Source organism: Lepus europaeus, chromosome 20, assembly GCF_033115175.1.
Source record: "Lepus europaeus isolate LE1 chromosome 20, mLepTim1.pri, whole genome shotgun sequence".
NCBI lineage: Eukaryota > Metazoa > Chordata > Mammalia > Lagomorpha > Leporidae > Lepus > Lepus europaeus.
In genome coordinates this window covers 1,256,762-1,274,222 of record NC_084846.1, presented here as the reverse complement: position 1 = coordinate 1,274,222, position 17,461 = coordinate 1,256,762, and the positions used below count along the sequence as shown (strand labels likewise).

Below are 17,461 nucleotides of genomic sequence, written 5' to 3'. Positions count from 1 at the left end.
CCTCCATCATTCTGCCTTTCAAATAAATTAATAAATCTTTTTAAAAAGTCATAAACACAGAAAGGATGCACACCCGGGGGTCTCAGCCCCAGGGCACTTCTGCTAGTGCAGGAGCCAGAGCTCTCAGAACCGGTTTTTTTGGGGGGCTCCAGGACCCAAGCACGGTTGGTGACAAAGCCCCAGAAGATGGGGCAGGAGGGTGTGAGCCCAGAGCTCCAAGCTTCTATTCAAGGCTTGGTCTGATTGAAGCCACCAAAGGGGCACCTCGTTAGAACGAAAGACATTCCAATCCCCCAGGAAATTCAGAGCCGGGGCCAGAGAACAGACCTGAGAACAGAGGATGCTCCTAGACCCTCCATGGCCCAGATTACAAGGGCATTAGGAGCTGTGTGTCGGGGACTGGACAGAAAGGCTCAGGGATACACTAGCTATTCTCGGGCAGAAAAGCTGGGGCCCAGGGCACCGTGAGCGTGCGCGGTGGAGCACAGTGACTCCGCGGGGCTGTGGCACAGGCGAGGGTAAGAGTGAGACCTGGGAGGAGACTGCCGAAGGGACAGAGCTGGGCCATGGGCAGCATGCATCTGAGTACGTGATTCTCACAGCTTGCATTCTGCTTGTGCACACACCACATAAGGCACGTGTGTGTGAGTGTGCATGTGTGTGCACCAGCACACGCAAAGCACCTGAGCATGTATGTGTGCATACTGCGTGCACCGTGCATGCCTGAGCATGTATGTTTCTGTGTGTGCACACACTACATGCAGTGTGTACATGTCTGTGTATACATGCATACTACACACAGTGTGCATATCTGATTATGTGTGCACATGCAGTGAGGAAGCATCTGAGCAGGTATGTGCACATACTACATGCACCGTGCATACCTGAGCATGTGGGTCTCTGTGTGTGCACACACATGCAGCATGTATGTTTCTCTGTGTGCATATACTACATGCACTGTGCATGCCTGAGCACGTGGGTCTCTGTGTGTGGGTGCATCACGGGTGTCTAGCACGTGCGTCTGAGCACGTGGGTCTCTGTGTGTGCACACACATGCAGCATGTACGTTTCTCTGTGTGCACATACTACATGCACCGTGCATGCCTGAGCATGTGGGTCTCTGCAAACGTGCAGCTTGCATGTCTGTGTGTGGGTGCATCACGGGTGTCCAGCACGTGCGTCTGAGCATGTGGCTGCACGACCCTTGTGTTGCACCCTGTGCCTCACAGGCCTCTGTGTCCTGCTGGAAGCTGTAGCCCTGGGGGCAGGAGCAGCTGTAGCTGCCAGGGCTGTTCCGGCAGCACCCGTTGTCACATAGGAGGCGGCTGAGGGCACATTCGTCCACGTCTGCAGGGTGCAGGTGGGGGAGAGGGGTGAGGGTGTGCTGTGGGCGTGGCCTGTCCTGCTGCCCGCTGGCACACTCACCTCTGCAGTCCTGCGCCGTGGCACCCGCCCGGTACCCTGGGCTGCAGATGCAGCGGTAGCTGCCCCGCAGGTTCTCGCACATGCCGTTGGTGCAGATCTCAGGGTCCAGGGCACACTCGTCGATGTCTACAGTAGCAGGACAGAGCAGGGTGTCAGCAGGCCACAGCTCCAGCCCAGTCCCTGCCCCCACTTCTCCCTAAACAGAGGGGACATTGGGGACTGGGGCATTCTTGATGAAGGAGCCTGTCCTGTGTGGAGCAGCGCCCCCAGGCTGCAGCCATGAGAAGACAGCCGCCCACCCCCAACTCTCCCCAGACACTGCTACATGTTCCCTGGGCGTCAGAACTGTCCCCAGACATTTGCACATCCAAGGATTCAACCACCGCAGATGCAAATGCTTTGGGGAGGGAAATTTGGTGCAGTGGCTAACCTGTCACATCCCCTGTCAGAGTGCCTGGGTTCAAGTCCCAGCTCCACTCCTTTTTTTTTTTTTTTTTTTTTTTTTGACAGGCAGAGTTAGACAGTGAGAGAGAGAGACAGAGAGAAAGGTCTTCCTTTACCATTGGCTCACCCCCCAATGGCCACTGCGGCCGGTGCACTGCGCTGATCCGAAACCAGGAGCCAGGTGCTTCTCCTGGTCTCCCATGTGGGTGCAGGGCCCAAGGACCTGGGCCATCCTCCACTGCACTCCCGGGCTACAGCAGAGAGCTGGACTGGAAGAGGAGCAACCAGGACAGAATCCGGCGCTCTGACCGGGACTAGAACCCGGGGTGCTGGTGCCACAGGTGGAGGATTAGCCTAGTGAGCTGCAGCGCCGGCCTCCTTGTTTGTTTGTTTGTTTGTTTTTTTTAAGATTTATTTATTTATTTGAAAGTCAGAGTTGCACAGAGAGAGAAGAGGCAGAGAGAGAGAGAGAGATCTTCCACCTGCTGGTTCACTCCTCAATTGGCTGCAATGGCCGGAGCTGCGCTGATCCGAAGCCAGGAGCCAGGAGCTTCTTCCAGGTCTCCCACACGGGTGCAGGGGCCCAAGGACTTGGGCCATCTTGTACTGCTATCCCAGGCCATAGCAGAGAGCTGGATCGGAAGTGGAACAGCGGGGTCTGGAACCGGCGCCCCTATGGGATGCTGGCGCTGCACGCCAGGGCGTTAACCCATTGTGCCACAGCGCCGGCCCCCAGCTCCACTCCTGATTCCAGCTTCCTGCTAATGGGACGCAGCAGTGATGGCTCAGGTTCTCAGGTGGGAGACCCAGATCGATCCCTGGCTCCAGTCTGGCCACCATGGGCATTTGGTGAGTGAACCAGCGGATGAGAGATCTTTGTCTCAAATAAATAAATAAATATATATAATTTAAAAACATAAATATTTAATTTTTTTTTTAAAAAAGGAGCTTGATCTTGCGCTCCTGGCTTCAGGACAGGGAGAGTTTGCGTTGCCGAAGCCCACCAGGCAGTGCATCCAATTTCTAACCACAGCCTCGCCCCTCCCGCAGGTCCAGGGCAGCGGTGTGCTGCTGGCCCCAGTGTGCAGGGCCCTTGTCCCACTTACCTCGACCATCGGCGGTGATGCCGAGACCACTGGTGCAGAGAGCCTGGAACTCGGCTGCGGGTGGATGAGAGCAGAGAGAGAGAGACGGGTTGGGGCCCTGGCCGGTTTGGGAAGTTGGAGCCATGGCCAAGGGCCTGGACGATCGCCTGCGACCACAAAGCACCTGCGTTCCCCCATGGGGGGAGCAGCCCCCAGCAGAGAGAAACCCCCACTCCGTGAGCACCGCCCCCCCCCCCCCCCAGGAACCCCACCCGACGTCGCCTTTTATCCGCAGAAGCGAGGTGAACACTCACCGGAGTCCTTGGCAGGACAGAGCTGGCACGGCTGCCCGAATCCATGGTCCGGGCTGGAGCAGCAGCACTCGGATCTGGTGACCGCACCGGGAAGGGGGCGGGTGCAGGAGCTGTAGCAGGTGCTGCGCATGTGTGTGTCCAGGCACGTGCGGCCACCAGCGCCCACCTCCAGGCCCACGGGGCACTGGCAGCGGAAGGAGCCCTCCGTGTTGATACAGCGGCCGTTCATGCAGATGCCAGGGGTCTGGCACTCGTCGAGGTCTGCGGGGGGCCCAGGTGCAGCCTGGTGGGCCCCGCCCTCTGGCTTCCCCTCTTCCCCATCAGCCCAGCATCCACCCTGCCTCTCCCCCAGCCTCTCCTTCCCTCCTCCTTTTCCTCTTCCCTGCTCCTTCCCTCGGGCCTTCTCTTCTTCCCGCCCCCTCCTCTTCCCGCCAGGGCCCAGGGTCCAGCCTCACCCATGCAGTAGCGGCCACTGGGCGCCAGCAGGAAGCCGGGTTTGCACACGCACGTGAAGCTGCCAGCCTCGTTGACACACTCACCGTTGAGGCACACGGTGCTGGCCGCACACTCGTTGTGGTCTGGGGACATCGGGAGAGGCTGGGTCCCGGCTAGGGCCACGCTGGGCCAGCATCACCTGCCGGGCTGGCCCCTCCCTCTCGCTTGCCCCCAAGGCTGAGCCCCTGGGAGCCCACCCTGCTAGGACGGTCGCTGGCTCAGTCCTTCTGGGTGTCTGCTGGGGGTTGGTTCCGGGGAACTCTGCAGATGCTTAGGTCCCTTATTTAAAATGGGGGCAGGATTGGGCATTTAGCCCAGTGGCTAGCACTCCAGTTAAGATCCTGGGTCTCAGAAGCCGGTGCTGTGGCTCAGTGGGTGAAGCCGCCTCCTGCAGGGCCAGCATCCCATAGGGGTGCCGGTTGGAGCCTGGCTGCTCCATTTCTGATTCAGCTCCTTGCTAATGGGCCTGGGAAGACAGCACAAGATGTCCCAAATCTTTGGACCCCTGCACCCATATGGGAGACCCAGATAGAGTTCCAGGCTCCTGGTTTGGCCTGGCCTAGCCCTGTCTGTTGTAGCCATTTGGGGAGTGAACCAGCGGATGGAAAATCAATCTCTCTCTCTCTCTCTCTCTCTGCCTTTCAAATCTTTAAAAAAAAAAAAAAGGTCCATCAACTGATGAATGAATAAACACAATGTAGTCTATCCAGATAGTGGAATAGTATTCAGCCATGAAAAATGAACAAAATACTGACCCATAGCACAACACGGCTGGACCCTGAGGACATGGTGCCAAGGTAAAGAAACCAGACACAAGCTGGCGCCGTGGCTTAACAGGCTAATCCTCCGCCTTGTGGCGCCGGTACACCGGGTTCTAGTCCCGGTCGGGGCACCGATCCTGTCCTGGTTGCCCCTCTTCCAGGCCAGCTCTCTGCTGTGGCCCGGGAAGGCAGTGGAGGATGGCCCAAGTCCTTGGGCCCTGCACCCCATGGGAGACCAGGAGAAGCACCTGGCTCCTGGCTTCGGATCAGCGCGATGCGCTGGCCACAGCGGCCATTGGAGGGTGAACCAACGGCAAAAAGGAAGACCTTTCTCTCTGTCTCCCTCTACTGTCCACTCTGCCTGTCAAAAAAAAAAAAAAAAACCAGACACAAAAGCCCACACAGTGTGCAATTTCATTTTTAGATGAATTAGCCAAGTGGGATTAGGTCTGGGGGAGGAACGCAGATTATAGAGGAACTGAGTGGAGATGAGGTTCCTTTCTTTCTTTCTTCCTTCCTTCCTTCTTCCTTCCCTCCCTCCCTCCCTCTCTCCATCTCTCTCTTCCTCCCTCCCTTCTTCTCTCTCTCTCTTTCTTTCTTTCAGATTTATCTATTTATTTGAAAGGCAGAGTTACAGAGAGGCTGAGGGAGGGAGTGAGAGAGGGAGAAAGAGAAAGAGAGAGAGAGAGTTAAAGGTCTTCCATCTGCTGGTTCACTCCCTCGAATGGTTGCAACTGCTGGAGCTGGGCTGATCCAAATCCAGGAGCTTCTTCCATGTCTCCCACATGGATGCAGGGGCCCAAATGCTTGGGCCATCTTCAGCTGCTTTTCCAGGCACATTAGCAGGGAGCTGGATCGGAAGGGGAGCAGGTGGGACTTGAACTGGTGCTTATATGGGATGCCGGGCACTGCAAGTGGAGGCTTTACCCGTTATGCCATAGCGCCGGCCCCAGTGAGGTTCATTTCCGAGATGATAAAGACTTCCCAACTTTGACTCAGTGATGCTTGTACAACCCTATGCACCTACTTTAAAAGCATCAAATTGTATGCTTGAAACAGTTTCTTTTATGGGTTGTGAACAGATTTCAAAAAACATGGGCAGGGCTGGCACTGTGGCATGGCAACTTAAGCTGTCACTTACAGTGCTGGCATCCCACAAGTGCTGGTTCAAGTCCTGGCTGTTCTGTTTCCAATCCAGCTCCCTGTTAATGTGCCCAGGAAAGCAGTGGAAGATGGCCCAAGTTCTTGGGTCCCTGCCACCCACATGGGAGACCTGGATGGAGTTCTGGGAACCTGGCTTACCCTAGGCCATTGTGGCCATTTGGAGAGTGAACCAGCAGATGGAAGATCTCCCTCTCTCCCCTTCTCTATCATTCTGCCTTTCAACTAAATAAATACATCTTTTAAAGACATGTTTGCAAGAAGATAAACTTATCTTTCAATTCCATTTTCCATGAATTTTTGGAAGCACCTCTGTATATGAATCAAGATGCTAAAAAAAGTTTTTTGAAAATGAACAGATGGGAGTCGGTGCTGTGGTGCAGCGGGTTAATACCCTGACCTGAAGTGCCGGCATCCCCTATGGGTGCTGGTTCGAGTCCCAGCTGCTCTACTTCCAATCCAGCTCTCTGCTATGACCTGGGAAAGCAGCAGAAGATGGCCCAAGCCCTTGGGCCCATGCACCCACGTGAGAGATGTGGAAGAAGCTCCTGGCTCCTGACTTCCAATTGGCGCAGCTCCGGCCATTGTGGCCAATTGGGGAGTGAACCAATGGATGGAAGACCTCTCTCTCTCTCTCTCTCTCTGCCTCTCCTCTCTCTGTGCAACTCTGACTTTCAAATAAATAAATAAATCTTAAAAAAAAAAAGAAATGAACAGATGGAGAAATATCCTTCCATGTAAGTGAAACATGAAAGGCAGATCTTCTCAGCCTAGGGAGAAGAGGGCCCAGAGGTCCCCACAAGCAGTGGCCATGGGAGCCAAACCCCCACCCCACCCCCACCCCATGGGGAGCGTGAGGGCCAGTGTTTTCCCAGGGCCCGCCGCACCCTCAGTGTCCAGCCTGTTTTGGGTCCACCCTGGACCAGGACAAAGACCCTTAATCGAAGCCTAGATCAGGACGTTGTTAATGGTGTGGTCTTGCTCAAAAGGCCCGTTTCCTTGGCTATGTGGACTAAACTCAGGAAGGAGGGACTGAAGGAGTGTGTGTTGGGTGGGTGCACAGGGGACAGGTGGGGGCCTCAGGTGAGCCGAGCAGGAGTGAAGAGTCAGGGTGGCCCTCCACGGCAGCTGCAGGGGCCCAGAAGCCCCTGTCCACCCCCAACTCACCCACACAGCTCTTGCCATCAGGGCCCAGCTCAAAGCCTGCGCTGCAGACACACCGGAAGCTGCCCTCCGTGTTGACACAGCGGCCCAGGGGGCAAAGGCCACCACTGATGAGGCACTCGTCCACATCTGTGGGGAGGGAGGTGGGCAGTCAGGAGGCGGCCTCCTGCCCCTGGCTGTGTCCCCCACCCCTTTGCCCCTCATTCTTGGATGGATGAATGGATGAATGGATGGATGGATGGATGGATGGATGGATGTGTGGATGGATGGGTGGATCAATGGATGTGTGGATGGATGGGTGGATGGATGGATGGATGGATCAATGGATGTGTGGATGGATGGATGGATGGGTCAATGGATGGATGGATGGATCAATGGATGTGTGGATGGATGGGTGGATGGGTGGATGGATGGTTGGGTGGATGGATCAATGGATGTGTGGATGGATGGATGGATGGATGGGTCAATGGATGGATGGATGGATCAATGGATGTGTGGATGGATGGGTGGATGGGTGGATGGATGGTTGGGTGGATGGATCAATGGATGTGTGGATGGATGGATGGATGGATGGGTCAATGGATGGATGGATGGATCAATGGATGTGTGGATGGATGGGTGGATGGGTGGATGGATGGTTGGGTGGATGGATCAATGGATGTGTGGATGGATGGATGGATGGATGGGTCAATGGATGGATGGATGGATCAATGGATGTGTGGATGGATGGGTGGATGGGTGGATGGATGGTTGGGTGGATGGATCAATGGATGTGTGGATGGATGGATGGATGGATGGGTCAATGGATGGATGGATGGATCAATGGATGTGTGGATGGATGGATGGATGGGTGGATGGATGGTTGGGTGGATGGATGGATGTGTGGATGGATGGATGGATCAATGGATGTGTGGATGGGTGACTACATAGGTGAGTGGACAGTGGATGGACAGATGATCAGATGGAGGCATGGATGGATGGGTGGGTGAAGAAGGATGGGTGAATAGAGGGACTGACAGGTGGAAGGATGGATGGAGAGATGAATGAATGAGTAGACAGCTAGATGAACAGATAGGAGGGTGGGTGGATGGATGGATGGGTGGGTGTGTAGATAATGGATGGATGCATGGATGGTTGGACAGCCATACCCAGGCATGCCTGCTTGGTGAGCGTGGCCTGGAAGCCCTCGTGGCATCGGCAGTGGTAGGAGCCGGGGGTGTTGACGCAGTCTCCGTGGTGGCAAGGGCCGCTGGCACACTCGTCCACATCTGGGGGCAGCGCAACTCTGAGCCCGGGCCCAGCCAGGCAGGCATGCCCACCGCACACCAACCAGCCACCACTCACCGATGCACTCGCCGCGCACATCCTGGGCATAGCCCGCGTGACACTCACAGCGGTAGCTGGACGGAGTGGGCAGGCAGCGGCCATGGAGGCACAGGTGGGTGAAGTGTCGGCAGATGTCGATGGTCTGGTTCAGAGCTACTGTGCCTGTGGGAGGGGCCAGTGGGGCTGCCTGCACACCCAGCCTGGGCTTCACTGCTGGCCCTGACACCCCCCTGAGGCTGGGACTCTGCCTGGCTCACAACCCACCTCCGGTTCAGATCTCCACCGTGGACTCAGCCCCTCACTGTGGGGCCAGACTCCCATCCCAGGCCTCAACACCCACCTCCCTGACTCAGACCTGAAGAAGCCCAGGCTCTGAGGCTCAGCCTGGATTTCCCACTCAACAACCCTGACCTTGAGGTCCAGATCCCCAGTCTCCCCCAACCCAGCCCGTTGTCAGCACAGCGGCCCCTCGGGGTCTACAGGGGGCTTGGTTCCAGGACCCGCCGTGGCTGCCAAACCCCTTGGATGCTCAAGTTACTCAGAAAATGCCATAGTATTTGCACAAAGGGAACTTCAAAAAGTTCATGGTTGGGACCGGTACTGTGGCATAGCAGGTTAAGCCTCCACCTGCAACCCCAGCATCCCATATGGGCACCAGTTTGAGCCCCGGCTACTCCTCTTCCAATCCAGCTCCCTGCTAATGCACCTGGGAAAGCAGCAGAAGATGCCCCAAGTGCTTGGACCCTTGCACCGATGAGGGAGACCTGGAGGAAGCTCCTGGCTCTTGGCTTCAGCCTGGCCAACCCCTGGCCGTTGTGGCCATTTGGGGAGTGAACCAGTGGATGGAAGACATCTCACTCTCTGTCTCTGCCTTTCAAATAAATTTTTAAAAAAAGTTTCACGTTCGTCCGGCGCCGTGGCTCACTAGGCTAATCCTCCGCCTTGCGGCGCCGGCACACCGGGTTCTAGTCCCGGTCGGGGCACCGATCCTGTCCCAGTTGCCCCTCTTCCAGGCCAGCTCTCTGCTGTGGCCAGGGAGTGCAGTGGAGGATGGCCCAAGTGCTTGGGCCCTGCACTCCATGGGAGACCAGGAGAAGCACCTGGCTCCTGCCATCAGATCAGCGCGGTACGCCGGCCACAGCGCGCCTACCGCGGCGGCCATTGGAGGGTGAACCAATGGCAAAAGGAAGACCTTTCTCTCTGTCTCCCTCTACTGTCCACTCTGCCTGTCAAAAATAAAAAAAATAAAAAGTTTCAAGTTCATGGAAAAAAGGAACTAAAAGAAAAGTCTGAGGTGGGCATTTGGCACAGTGGTTAAGATGCTGCTTGGGGGGCTGGCGCTGTGGCATAATGGGTAAAGCCAATGCCTGCAGTGCCAGCATCCCATATGGGTGCCAGTTCGAGTTCCGGCTGATCCACTTCCAATCCAGCTCTCTTGCTATGGCCTGGGAAAACAGCAGAAGATGGCCCAAGTGCTTGGGCTCCTGCACCTACATGGGAGACCTAGAAGAAGCTCCAGGCTCCTGGCTTCGGATCAGCTCAGCTCCAACTTTTGCAGCCATTTGGGGGAGTGAACCAGCAGATAGAAGACCTCTGTCTCTCCTTGTCTCTCTGCTTCTGCCTGTCTGCAACCCCGCCTTTTAAATAAATAAATAAATCTTTTTTTAAAAAGATGCTGTTCGGGATGCCCACACCACATATCAGAGGACCCAGCTCTGCCCTTGACCCCAGCTCCCTGCAGTGCACACCCTGGGAGGCAGCAGTGATGGCTCAAGTGCATGGGTCCCTGGCGCCCACAGTGGGGACCCGGATGGAGTCCCAGCCTCTTGGTTTCATCAGGACCAGCACTAGCCCTTGTGGGTGTTTGGGAAATAACTGAGCAGCTGGAACGTGTGTGTGTGTGTGTGTGTGACTCTGCCTTTTGGATAAATCTTAAAAAAATTAAAAATGTAATACATTATTCAGCCCCCAAAGTACGCAGCACAGTGTCAAGACGACATAAACAGCTATTATACTGGGCTGCTTAGGGAACCGCATACAAGGAAAAAAGTCGGTACATGCTCAATTCATACACAATTCTTCCTTCAAGTATTTTCCATCCATGGCAGGCTGAATCCAGGGCCCTGAACCCCACGGACACGAAGGCCCGACTGTGCTGTCAGCTGAACTCTCCAGGCAGGGACACCCCCTACCACCAAAGCCAGGACCTCCCACCCCCACTCAGGGCTCTGGCCCCAGCCCCTGGTTTTGGACCCCTCCTGCCCACGTCCAGGGCCTCACCAATGCTGGAGCTGCCAGGACCCAGCCTGGGGACCACGTGTCCATTGGAGCCCTGGGGCCTGGGTCGCGCTGGCCCCAGAGCAGGTCCGAATGCGCTGAGTCTGAAGCCTGGGAGGCCGGGGTAGGAAGGCGGCAGTGGGAGCCCCTGGACGCACAGCCGTTGGAACTCATCTGCAAGGAACAGCATTTGAGGCCAGGCCCCTGGGCCTGCCCTGGGGTCCAGCCCAAAGCCTGGCACCTTCACTCACCAGAGCCCCGTGGAGGACATAGCTCAGGGGCCGGGCCAGCTGCCCAGCACCTGCCCCTGTCACAGCAGCACTGCCTGTGCGTGGAGTGGCCGCCGAGGTCTCTGGCACAGCGGCCTCCAATGACCATCAAGAAGCAGGTGCCGACCCGGCGGTCTGCAATGGGGAGGAAGGGTCGCTGCTTTGGTTTTACCAGACCTGGATCCAAATGCCAGCTGTGGGCAGGCATTCGGCACAATGATGATGATGATGTTACTGGAGGCAACTGCAGCTTGGAGTGCTTGGGTTCGAGTCCCAGCTCCCCTCCTGTGCTAATGCACACCCTGGGAGGCAGCAGGTGAGGCCTCAAGTATTTGGGTCCCTGACACCCAAACGGGAGACCCAGGTTGACTTCTCCGCTCCTGGCTGCCGCCTGGCCCAGCCCTGGCCCCAGCTGTTGTGGGTATTTGGGGAGTGCACCAGTAGATGGAAGATGTCTATCTCTCTGCCTTTTTCTTTTTAAGATTTATTTATTTATTGGAAAGGCAGAGTTTTACAAAGGTAGAGACAGATAGAGATCTCTTCTGTCTGCTGGTTCACTCCCCAAATAGCCACAATAATCAGAGCTGGACCATGTCAAAGCCAGTAGCCAAGAACTCCACCCCGGTCTTCCACGTTGGTGGCAGGGGCCCAAGCACTTGGGCCATCTGCTGCTGCTTTCCCAGGCACATTAGCAGGAACCTGGATTGGAAGTGGAGCAGCCGGGGACTCGAATCGGCACTCATACGGGACACTGGTGTCACGGGTGGTGGCTTAACCTGCTGCACCACAATGCCAGCCCCTACCTGCCTTTCAAATAAAAAATTTTTTAAACCCCACAACCCAAACACCATCAGCAGTGCCTGCACGGTGGGTCTCCTCCTTTCTCTGCAACTCAGTTTTCACATCCATGGAGTGGGGACGCTCCGAGCAGCACCTCCTCAGGAGAGTGGTGCCTGTTACTGGGAGACTGAACTGGCTGAGAATCTGAAACGGGCCCCAACGAGCAAAATGGTGCAGCCACAGCCTCGGCTCCTGGGGAGACCGAGGCAGAGGGCCCCCAGGTCTGGGAGAGCCACGGACATGCAGACCCCGGAATCTGACAGCTTTACCGGGTGATGGGACTTCTCCACTATCGATACAAAGATTGCATTTTTAGATCTAAAGACCCAGGCATCTTGGCCCCAGTATAGCAGTTGAGAAGCGCCTCTCACTCTGACACAATTGTTTCCACCTTCCCAGTGCACCTGGGCACACCCACCCCCACCCCCATCAGGCCTGCCCAGACCTGGAGAGGTCAGCAGAGTTCAAGGTCAGGGTCATATCACTGCTGCAGTGAGAAGAGGAGCAGGTGCATCTCAGGTAGGGACGAGGGAGACAGTCCAGAATTTTGATGCAAACAATAACCAGTGTTGCATTAGGCGCCCACCGCGGCCAGGCTCTGATCTGTGACCCAGCAGGAGCCCCCCCTCCCCTCTGTACACATGTATTGAGCACCCACTGTATGGCAGCCATCCGCAGGCCACTGCCCCAACTGTACCTCATTCAGTCCTGGGACACCACGAGGTAGGGACCGCCCCACTCCCGCCTCACAGCTGAGGAATCTCAGGCACAGAGCGGTCCCCTCGTTTGCCCAAGGTCACACAGCCCAGGGTGCAGCTCGGCTGGATTCAAAGCCCATGTCTGGGGACCTCACTCGGTTCACACGCAGGCACTGCTCTTCAGAAGCCAGAAAAGGCCCCCATGGTTGGGGGTGGGGCATGATGGCCTCGGAGGTGGCGCCCTACAAAGATGCCACCACCAGTGTCCATGTCTCTGGTCTGACAACCAGCTCATCAAGACAGCAGAATGAGGGGTGGGTGCTCAGAGAGTGGACGGTCCCCTGACTGGCCAGGCAGCGCACAGGCGCTGGGGAGGTGGGGGTCTGCAGGGGGTGTACAGCCAGGGTCGGGCACAGCCCAGAGACCTCCACCCCCAACCTTGGCTGGGAGAATGATCGGCTTGGCCTGCCGAGCTGCCTCAAGTGAACCTGCTTTCTCTGGGCCTCAATTTCCCCATCTCAAAAATGGGGTGGAGGGAGCAGGCACAGAGACACTGGGAGGGCTGCGGAGGACAATGGGCAAGAGAGCGTTGAGATACAAGATAGAGGATGGGGACAGACCATCGAGATGCAAGCTAGAGAGTCGGGGGGCATCGAGATGCAAGCTAGAGAGTCGGGGGGCATCGAGATGAAAGCTAGAGAGTCAGGGGGCATCGAGATGCAAGCTAGAGGGTCAGGGGGCATCGAGATGAAAGCTAGAGGGTCAGGGGGCATCGAGATGCAAGCTAGAGGGTCAGGGGGCATCGAGATGCAAGCTAGAGGGTCAGGGGGCATCGAGATGAAAGCTAGAGGGTCAGGGGGCATCGAGATGAAAGCTAGAGGGTCAGGGGGCATCGAGATGCAAGCTAGAGGGTCAGGGGGCATCGAGATGCAAGCTAGAGAGTCGGGGGGCATCGAGATGCAAGCTAGAGGGTCAGGGGGCATCGAGATGCAAGCTAGAGGGTCAGGGGCATCGAGATGAAAGCTAGAGGGTCAGGGGCTGGGGCCTTGAGCCAGACGGGCTTAGTCTGAGGTGCGGAGGGGCGAAGAGAGTGGAGTGGAGCGGCTGAGCCAGGAGCCCAGAGCACTTGAGGGCCGAGATGGGGGAGGTTGAAGGGGCTCCCCATGGGGTTCACGACAGCACAGAGGCTGACGGGTGGGGAGCCAGCATGTCAGAAGGGATAGAAACGGGGGTGCAGGAAGGCCGAGTCGCAGCAATTGGAGGGCCTGGAGGCCTGGGTGGGACAGGGCGTGGCTCCGGCCGCCTGAGCCCCGCTCACCCTGGCAGTGGCTGCCGTCCAGGCTGCTGGCGAAGCCGCGGGGACAGAGGCACACGAAGCTCCCGACCGTGTTGGCGCAGTCGCCGCCGGCGCAGGGGCCCGGGCGGCTGAGGCATTCGTCCAGATCTGCGAAGACACAGAGGGTTGACGGAGCCTGGATCACCGAGGTGGAGGTGAGCCCCCGCCGCGCCGCGCCGCCGCCCACCTTCACACGTGGTGCCGCCGTCGTCCAGCCGGTGTCCGGCCGGGCAGCGGCACTCGAAGGAGCCCACGGTGTTGAGGCAGCTGCCGCCCCGGCACAGGCCCGGCACGGCCCGGCACTCGTCCACATCTACAAGGGGGTGAGAGGCCCGTCCCAGGAAGGAACCAAAGCCGCGACGGGCGGCCGGCTCCTCCCTGGCTCCCCAGCCCCCACGACTCACCCTGGCAGGCCCCGGTGTGGATGTTGGGGATGAAGCCGCGGCGGCAGGGGTGCGGCTGTGCGGGGCAGGGCTCACACGGGAGGCCCCAGGCCCGGCCCACCGTGGCACAGCAGAGCGCCTTGGTGCACGCGAGGCCGGTCAGCTGCTGCTGGCACCGCTCAGCGCCCACCTGGCCAAAGCAGGGCCCAGTCCGGTAGTCTGCGGAGCACACAGAGGCCGGCGGCTGCCCGTGGGCCTCCTCTGCTCCGGGGGCCCCGGCACCAGCACCCCAACCCGGTCTCTGACTCTTGCCGAGTCGAATGTCTTCTCTTCCCGGCCCTACTTACCGAACTCTTATTCACCCTTCAAAACCCACATTTTTCAGAGCAGTGGCTGAACCAGTCCCGAGAGGGAGGCCAAGACCTCCGAGGCCCACAGAGGTCAGGGCAGGTCGGGACCCCATCTCAGGCACCCCTCCCCTCAGAGAGCACAGACCCACAGCGGGCACGCCCAGGAGGGACCCGCCATCTACCTCTGAATGTCCTGGGCCCGGAACCCCAGTGACGCCCAGGGCCCAGGCCAAGGTGGCTGTGCAGGAGCCCAGATGTGGTGACGTCCTGTCTCCACCCTCCAGATGTTTCCAGTAGAGGAGCCAGCCCCTCCCAGGCCAGGAAGCCACAGCCACCCCCACCCCAGGCCCTCCGAGACCCCTGGAGGTGTGGCTGCCCCAGGCCCCAGCCCTGGCCCGACCCAGGGTCCTCACTGTCAGACCCACCCACATTTCCCGAATCTCACCCTTGCCCACCTCCCACCCCCTCCCCCCACCCCCCCCCCCGCACACCCCAGCCCCTCCCAGCTATTCCGGCCCCTACCAGCTTCAGCCACAATACAGGCGTCAGCCCCAGGGAGCTGCCACCCGGGGCCTCGTGGCTTCCTGGGCCACGCTGGGCTCTGCAAGGTCGCCCGCCTGGGGAGGTCTCCCGTCCTCGGGCTCCCACAGTCTCCTGCCTCTCCCCGGGGAGCCTCGGCCAACAGCAAGTTCAGGGTCATCCGCTCCCTGCCCCCGCCTCTACCTTCCAGGCCAGATTGGGGTTTCGTCCCCCCAATCCTTCCCAACACCCAGGCTCTGGAACAGCATCGCGTCCACCATGGAGTTTTGCCCCCAGCCCCTCAGCAGCTGAGCCCGCCCCCCTCAGTCTGTGGGACCTGTGTAAGGGGGAGGGGTCCTGGCATCGTGGTACAGCGGGTGAAGCCACTGCCTGCTACGCCGGCATCCTGTGTGGGCGTCGTTTGGAGCCCTGACGCCTCTACTTCTGGTGCACTCCTGCTAACGGCCTGGGAAAGCCCGAGTGCTTGGGGCCCCTGCCATCCACATGTGAGACCCAGGTTCAAGTCCCATCTCCTGGCTTTGGCCTGGCCTTTTCGGCCATCTGGGGAGTGAACCAGTGGACGGAAGATTCTGGTCTGTCTCCCCTTTCTCTCTGTAACATCTTTCCATCCCATGCGCTCCTGCCTATCTTGCGAGAGTCAGCTGAGAAGTGCCCTCCTCCAGGAAGCCCTCCCTGATGGCCTTCCCTGGAGCCCATGGCTACCCCCTGTTGCTGCATTGACCTCCCTGGGTTCCCATTTTCTGCTTCTAGCTTCTTCCCCGCCCTGTCCCCCACCCAGGCAGATACATCCTCTGTCTTTCCGATCCGGTTCCAACCGGGGGCCCTCGCTCCCAGCCAGTGAGCAACAGATGTTTGGGAGAACGGGTGAGCAGATGTCCTCAGCCTGCCCCGCAGCAGGAAGGAGGCCAGCTGGACTCTCTCAGGGCCTGGCCTTGTCCCCACCCCCACCCAGTGCCCCCTCGGTACCTCGCTCGCACTGAGGGCCCCTGAAGCCATACACGCAGGCGCAGTGGTTGGGCCCGATGCAGCGGCCCCTGTTGTGGCAGCGATGGTCGCAGATGGCTGTGGAGGGAGACAGAGAGTGGTGGCTGCAGGACCCTGGGCGAGCCTGTCCCCAGCTGGGACTCCCCACACCCCTGGTGAGCTAGGAGTCGCCTCCCCGGGCCCCCGGGGTACTCACGCTGCCCGCACACGGTGCCTGTGTAGCCGCGGGGGCACAGGCACGACTCCCCCTGGCAGCTGGCCCCATTCATGCAGCTCACACTGCACCCCGAGCCTGGGGAGGAGGTGGAGGGGGCGCACGGTGAGGGGGAGGCGGCCCTGCATGGCGGGCAGAAGCAGCCCAGCGGCTGGAGACCCGCGACCTGCTCACCTCGGCTCACCCCGCAGCTGGGGGCCAGCGTCCCGTCGGCACAGGTGCACACGTTGGGCTGGGAGCAGAAGCCCTCGCCACAGGGGTGCCTGCAGACGGCTGCACAGAGAGACCCGGCGGTCATGCCCAGCTGGGCGCTGCGGGCCGCCCACTTCCCCGCCTCGCTCAGGCACACGCACGCCTGCCTGCGCGCACAGCCCTGCTGGGGATGTGCCTGCCAGGGAGGGGGTCAGAGGTGCTGAGGGCCGTGGGCGTGGGGACTGTGGGGCATGACCTTAGATTCCAGAGAGAGAGAGAGACTCACATAGGCACAGGTGACCTGGGAGCCAGTGGACAAAGCTCAGGGCACTCTGGGGTTCTGCCAGGGAGCCCTGGCCAAGTGCATGTGTCAACTTGTGGACAGGGCCCCTGCCTGCGACCCCCTCCCCCGCCAGGAGGCGCCGCACTCACGCACGACACACTGGCTCCTGCCGGGCAGCGTCCTCCAGCCGGGGCAGCAGTAGGCGTGGAAGCGGGAGCCACACACGTTGGCCCTTGAGGGACAGCGGGATGTGGCTGGTGAGGCCCGGCCCACTGTGCATCTCCTGGCCCCAGGACAGCGCCTCCCCAGCCCACACCCACAGCGGGGACCACGCACCCCTGCAAGGCGCCCGGGCTGCTGCGCCTCTGCAATTGTCCAGGAGCTGCAGGCCCTGGGGCCCGGTCCCAGCGGCCTCGGCCACCCACCACGCACGACAGGACCGTCCATGCCAGCAGGAGCCGAGCCAGGGGGCTTCGGGCTGCGGGGAGGGCTCCGGCCCCTGTCCCTGCCCGGCGCGGACCCTGCAGAGTCATGACTGTGCCTGGGGGGCTGTGGAGAGGAGGTGGAATCAGCCCTGGTGGACACCCCGCCCCGGCCAAGGGCCCCCACAGACCTGGGGCCGGGGAGCAGGTGACGGTCAGGGCAGGCTTCTTGGAGGAGGGTGTGGTGGAGGGGCTGTGGAGAGCAGGAGTGGGCGGACTGTGTGGAGGCCACTGAGGGGGCTTGGGTGGGAGGGAATGGGCGTTAGAAGGGGTGGGGGGAGGCGGGAGTGGATGTCCTGGCAGGAGCGTGAGGGCCACTGAACTTCCCCTGTGGAGCCCAGGAGGGAAGGGGCGGGTGAAGGTGATGGCTGTCACCAGTGAGGGCCAGAGGGAGGGGAGGCCAGGCAGAGGGGAGATGGGGCCCCCACCCACCCAGGC

General features: G+C 59.4%; 1 protein-coding gene across 1 annotated transcript in view; it reads right to left on the bottom strand.

Annotated features, from left to right (window-relative positions):
- FBN3 (fibrillin 3) overlaps positions 1 to 17,461 on the bottom strand; it is a 116,710-nt gene that overhangs the window by 48,748 nt on the left and 50,501 nt on the right. The window contains 19 exon segments of the mRNA XM_062179352.1: positions 1,216 to 1,347; positions 1,426 to 1,551; positions 2,976 to 3,029; positions 3,269 to 3,529; positions 3,724 to 3,846; positions 6,853 to 6,978; positions 7,998 to 8,117; positions 8,194 to 8,337; positions 10,456 to 10,626; positions 10,704 to 10,856; positions 13,578 to 13,703; positions 13,783 to 13,908; positions 14,000 to 14,197; positions 15,835 to 15,930; positions 16,049 to 16,144; positions 16,241 to 16,339; positions 16,691 to 16,773; positions 16,878 to 17,046; positions 17,155 to 17,216. Coding sequence (XP_062035336.1) covers positions 1,216 to 1,347; positions 1,426 to 1,551; positions 2,976 to 3,029; positions 3,269 to 3,529; positions 3,724 to 3,846; positions 6,853 to 6,978; positions 7,998 to 8,117; positions 8,194 to 8,337; positions 10,456 to 10,626; positions 10,704 to 10,856; positions 13,578 to 13,703; positions 13,783 to 13,908; positions 14,000 to 14,197; positions 15,835 to 15,930; positions 16,049 to 16,144; positions 16,241 to 16,339; positions 16,691 to 16,773; positions 16,878 to 17,046; positions 17,155 to 17,216 — 2,465 coding nt within the window.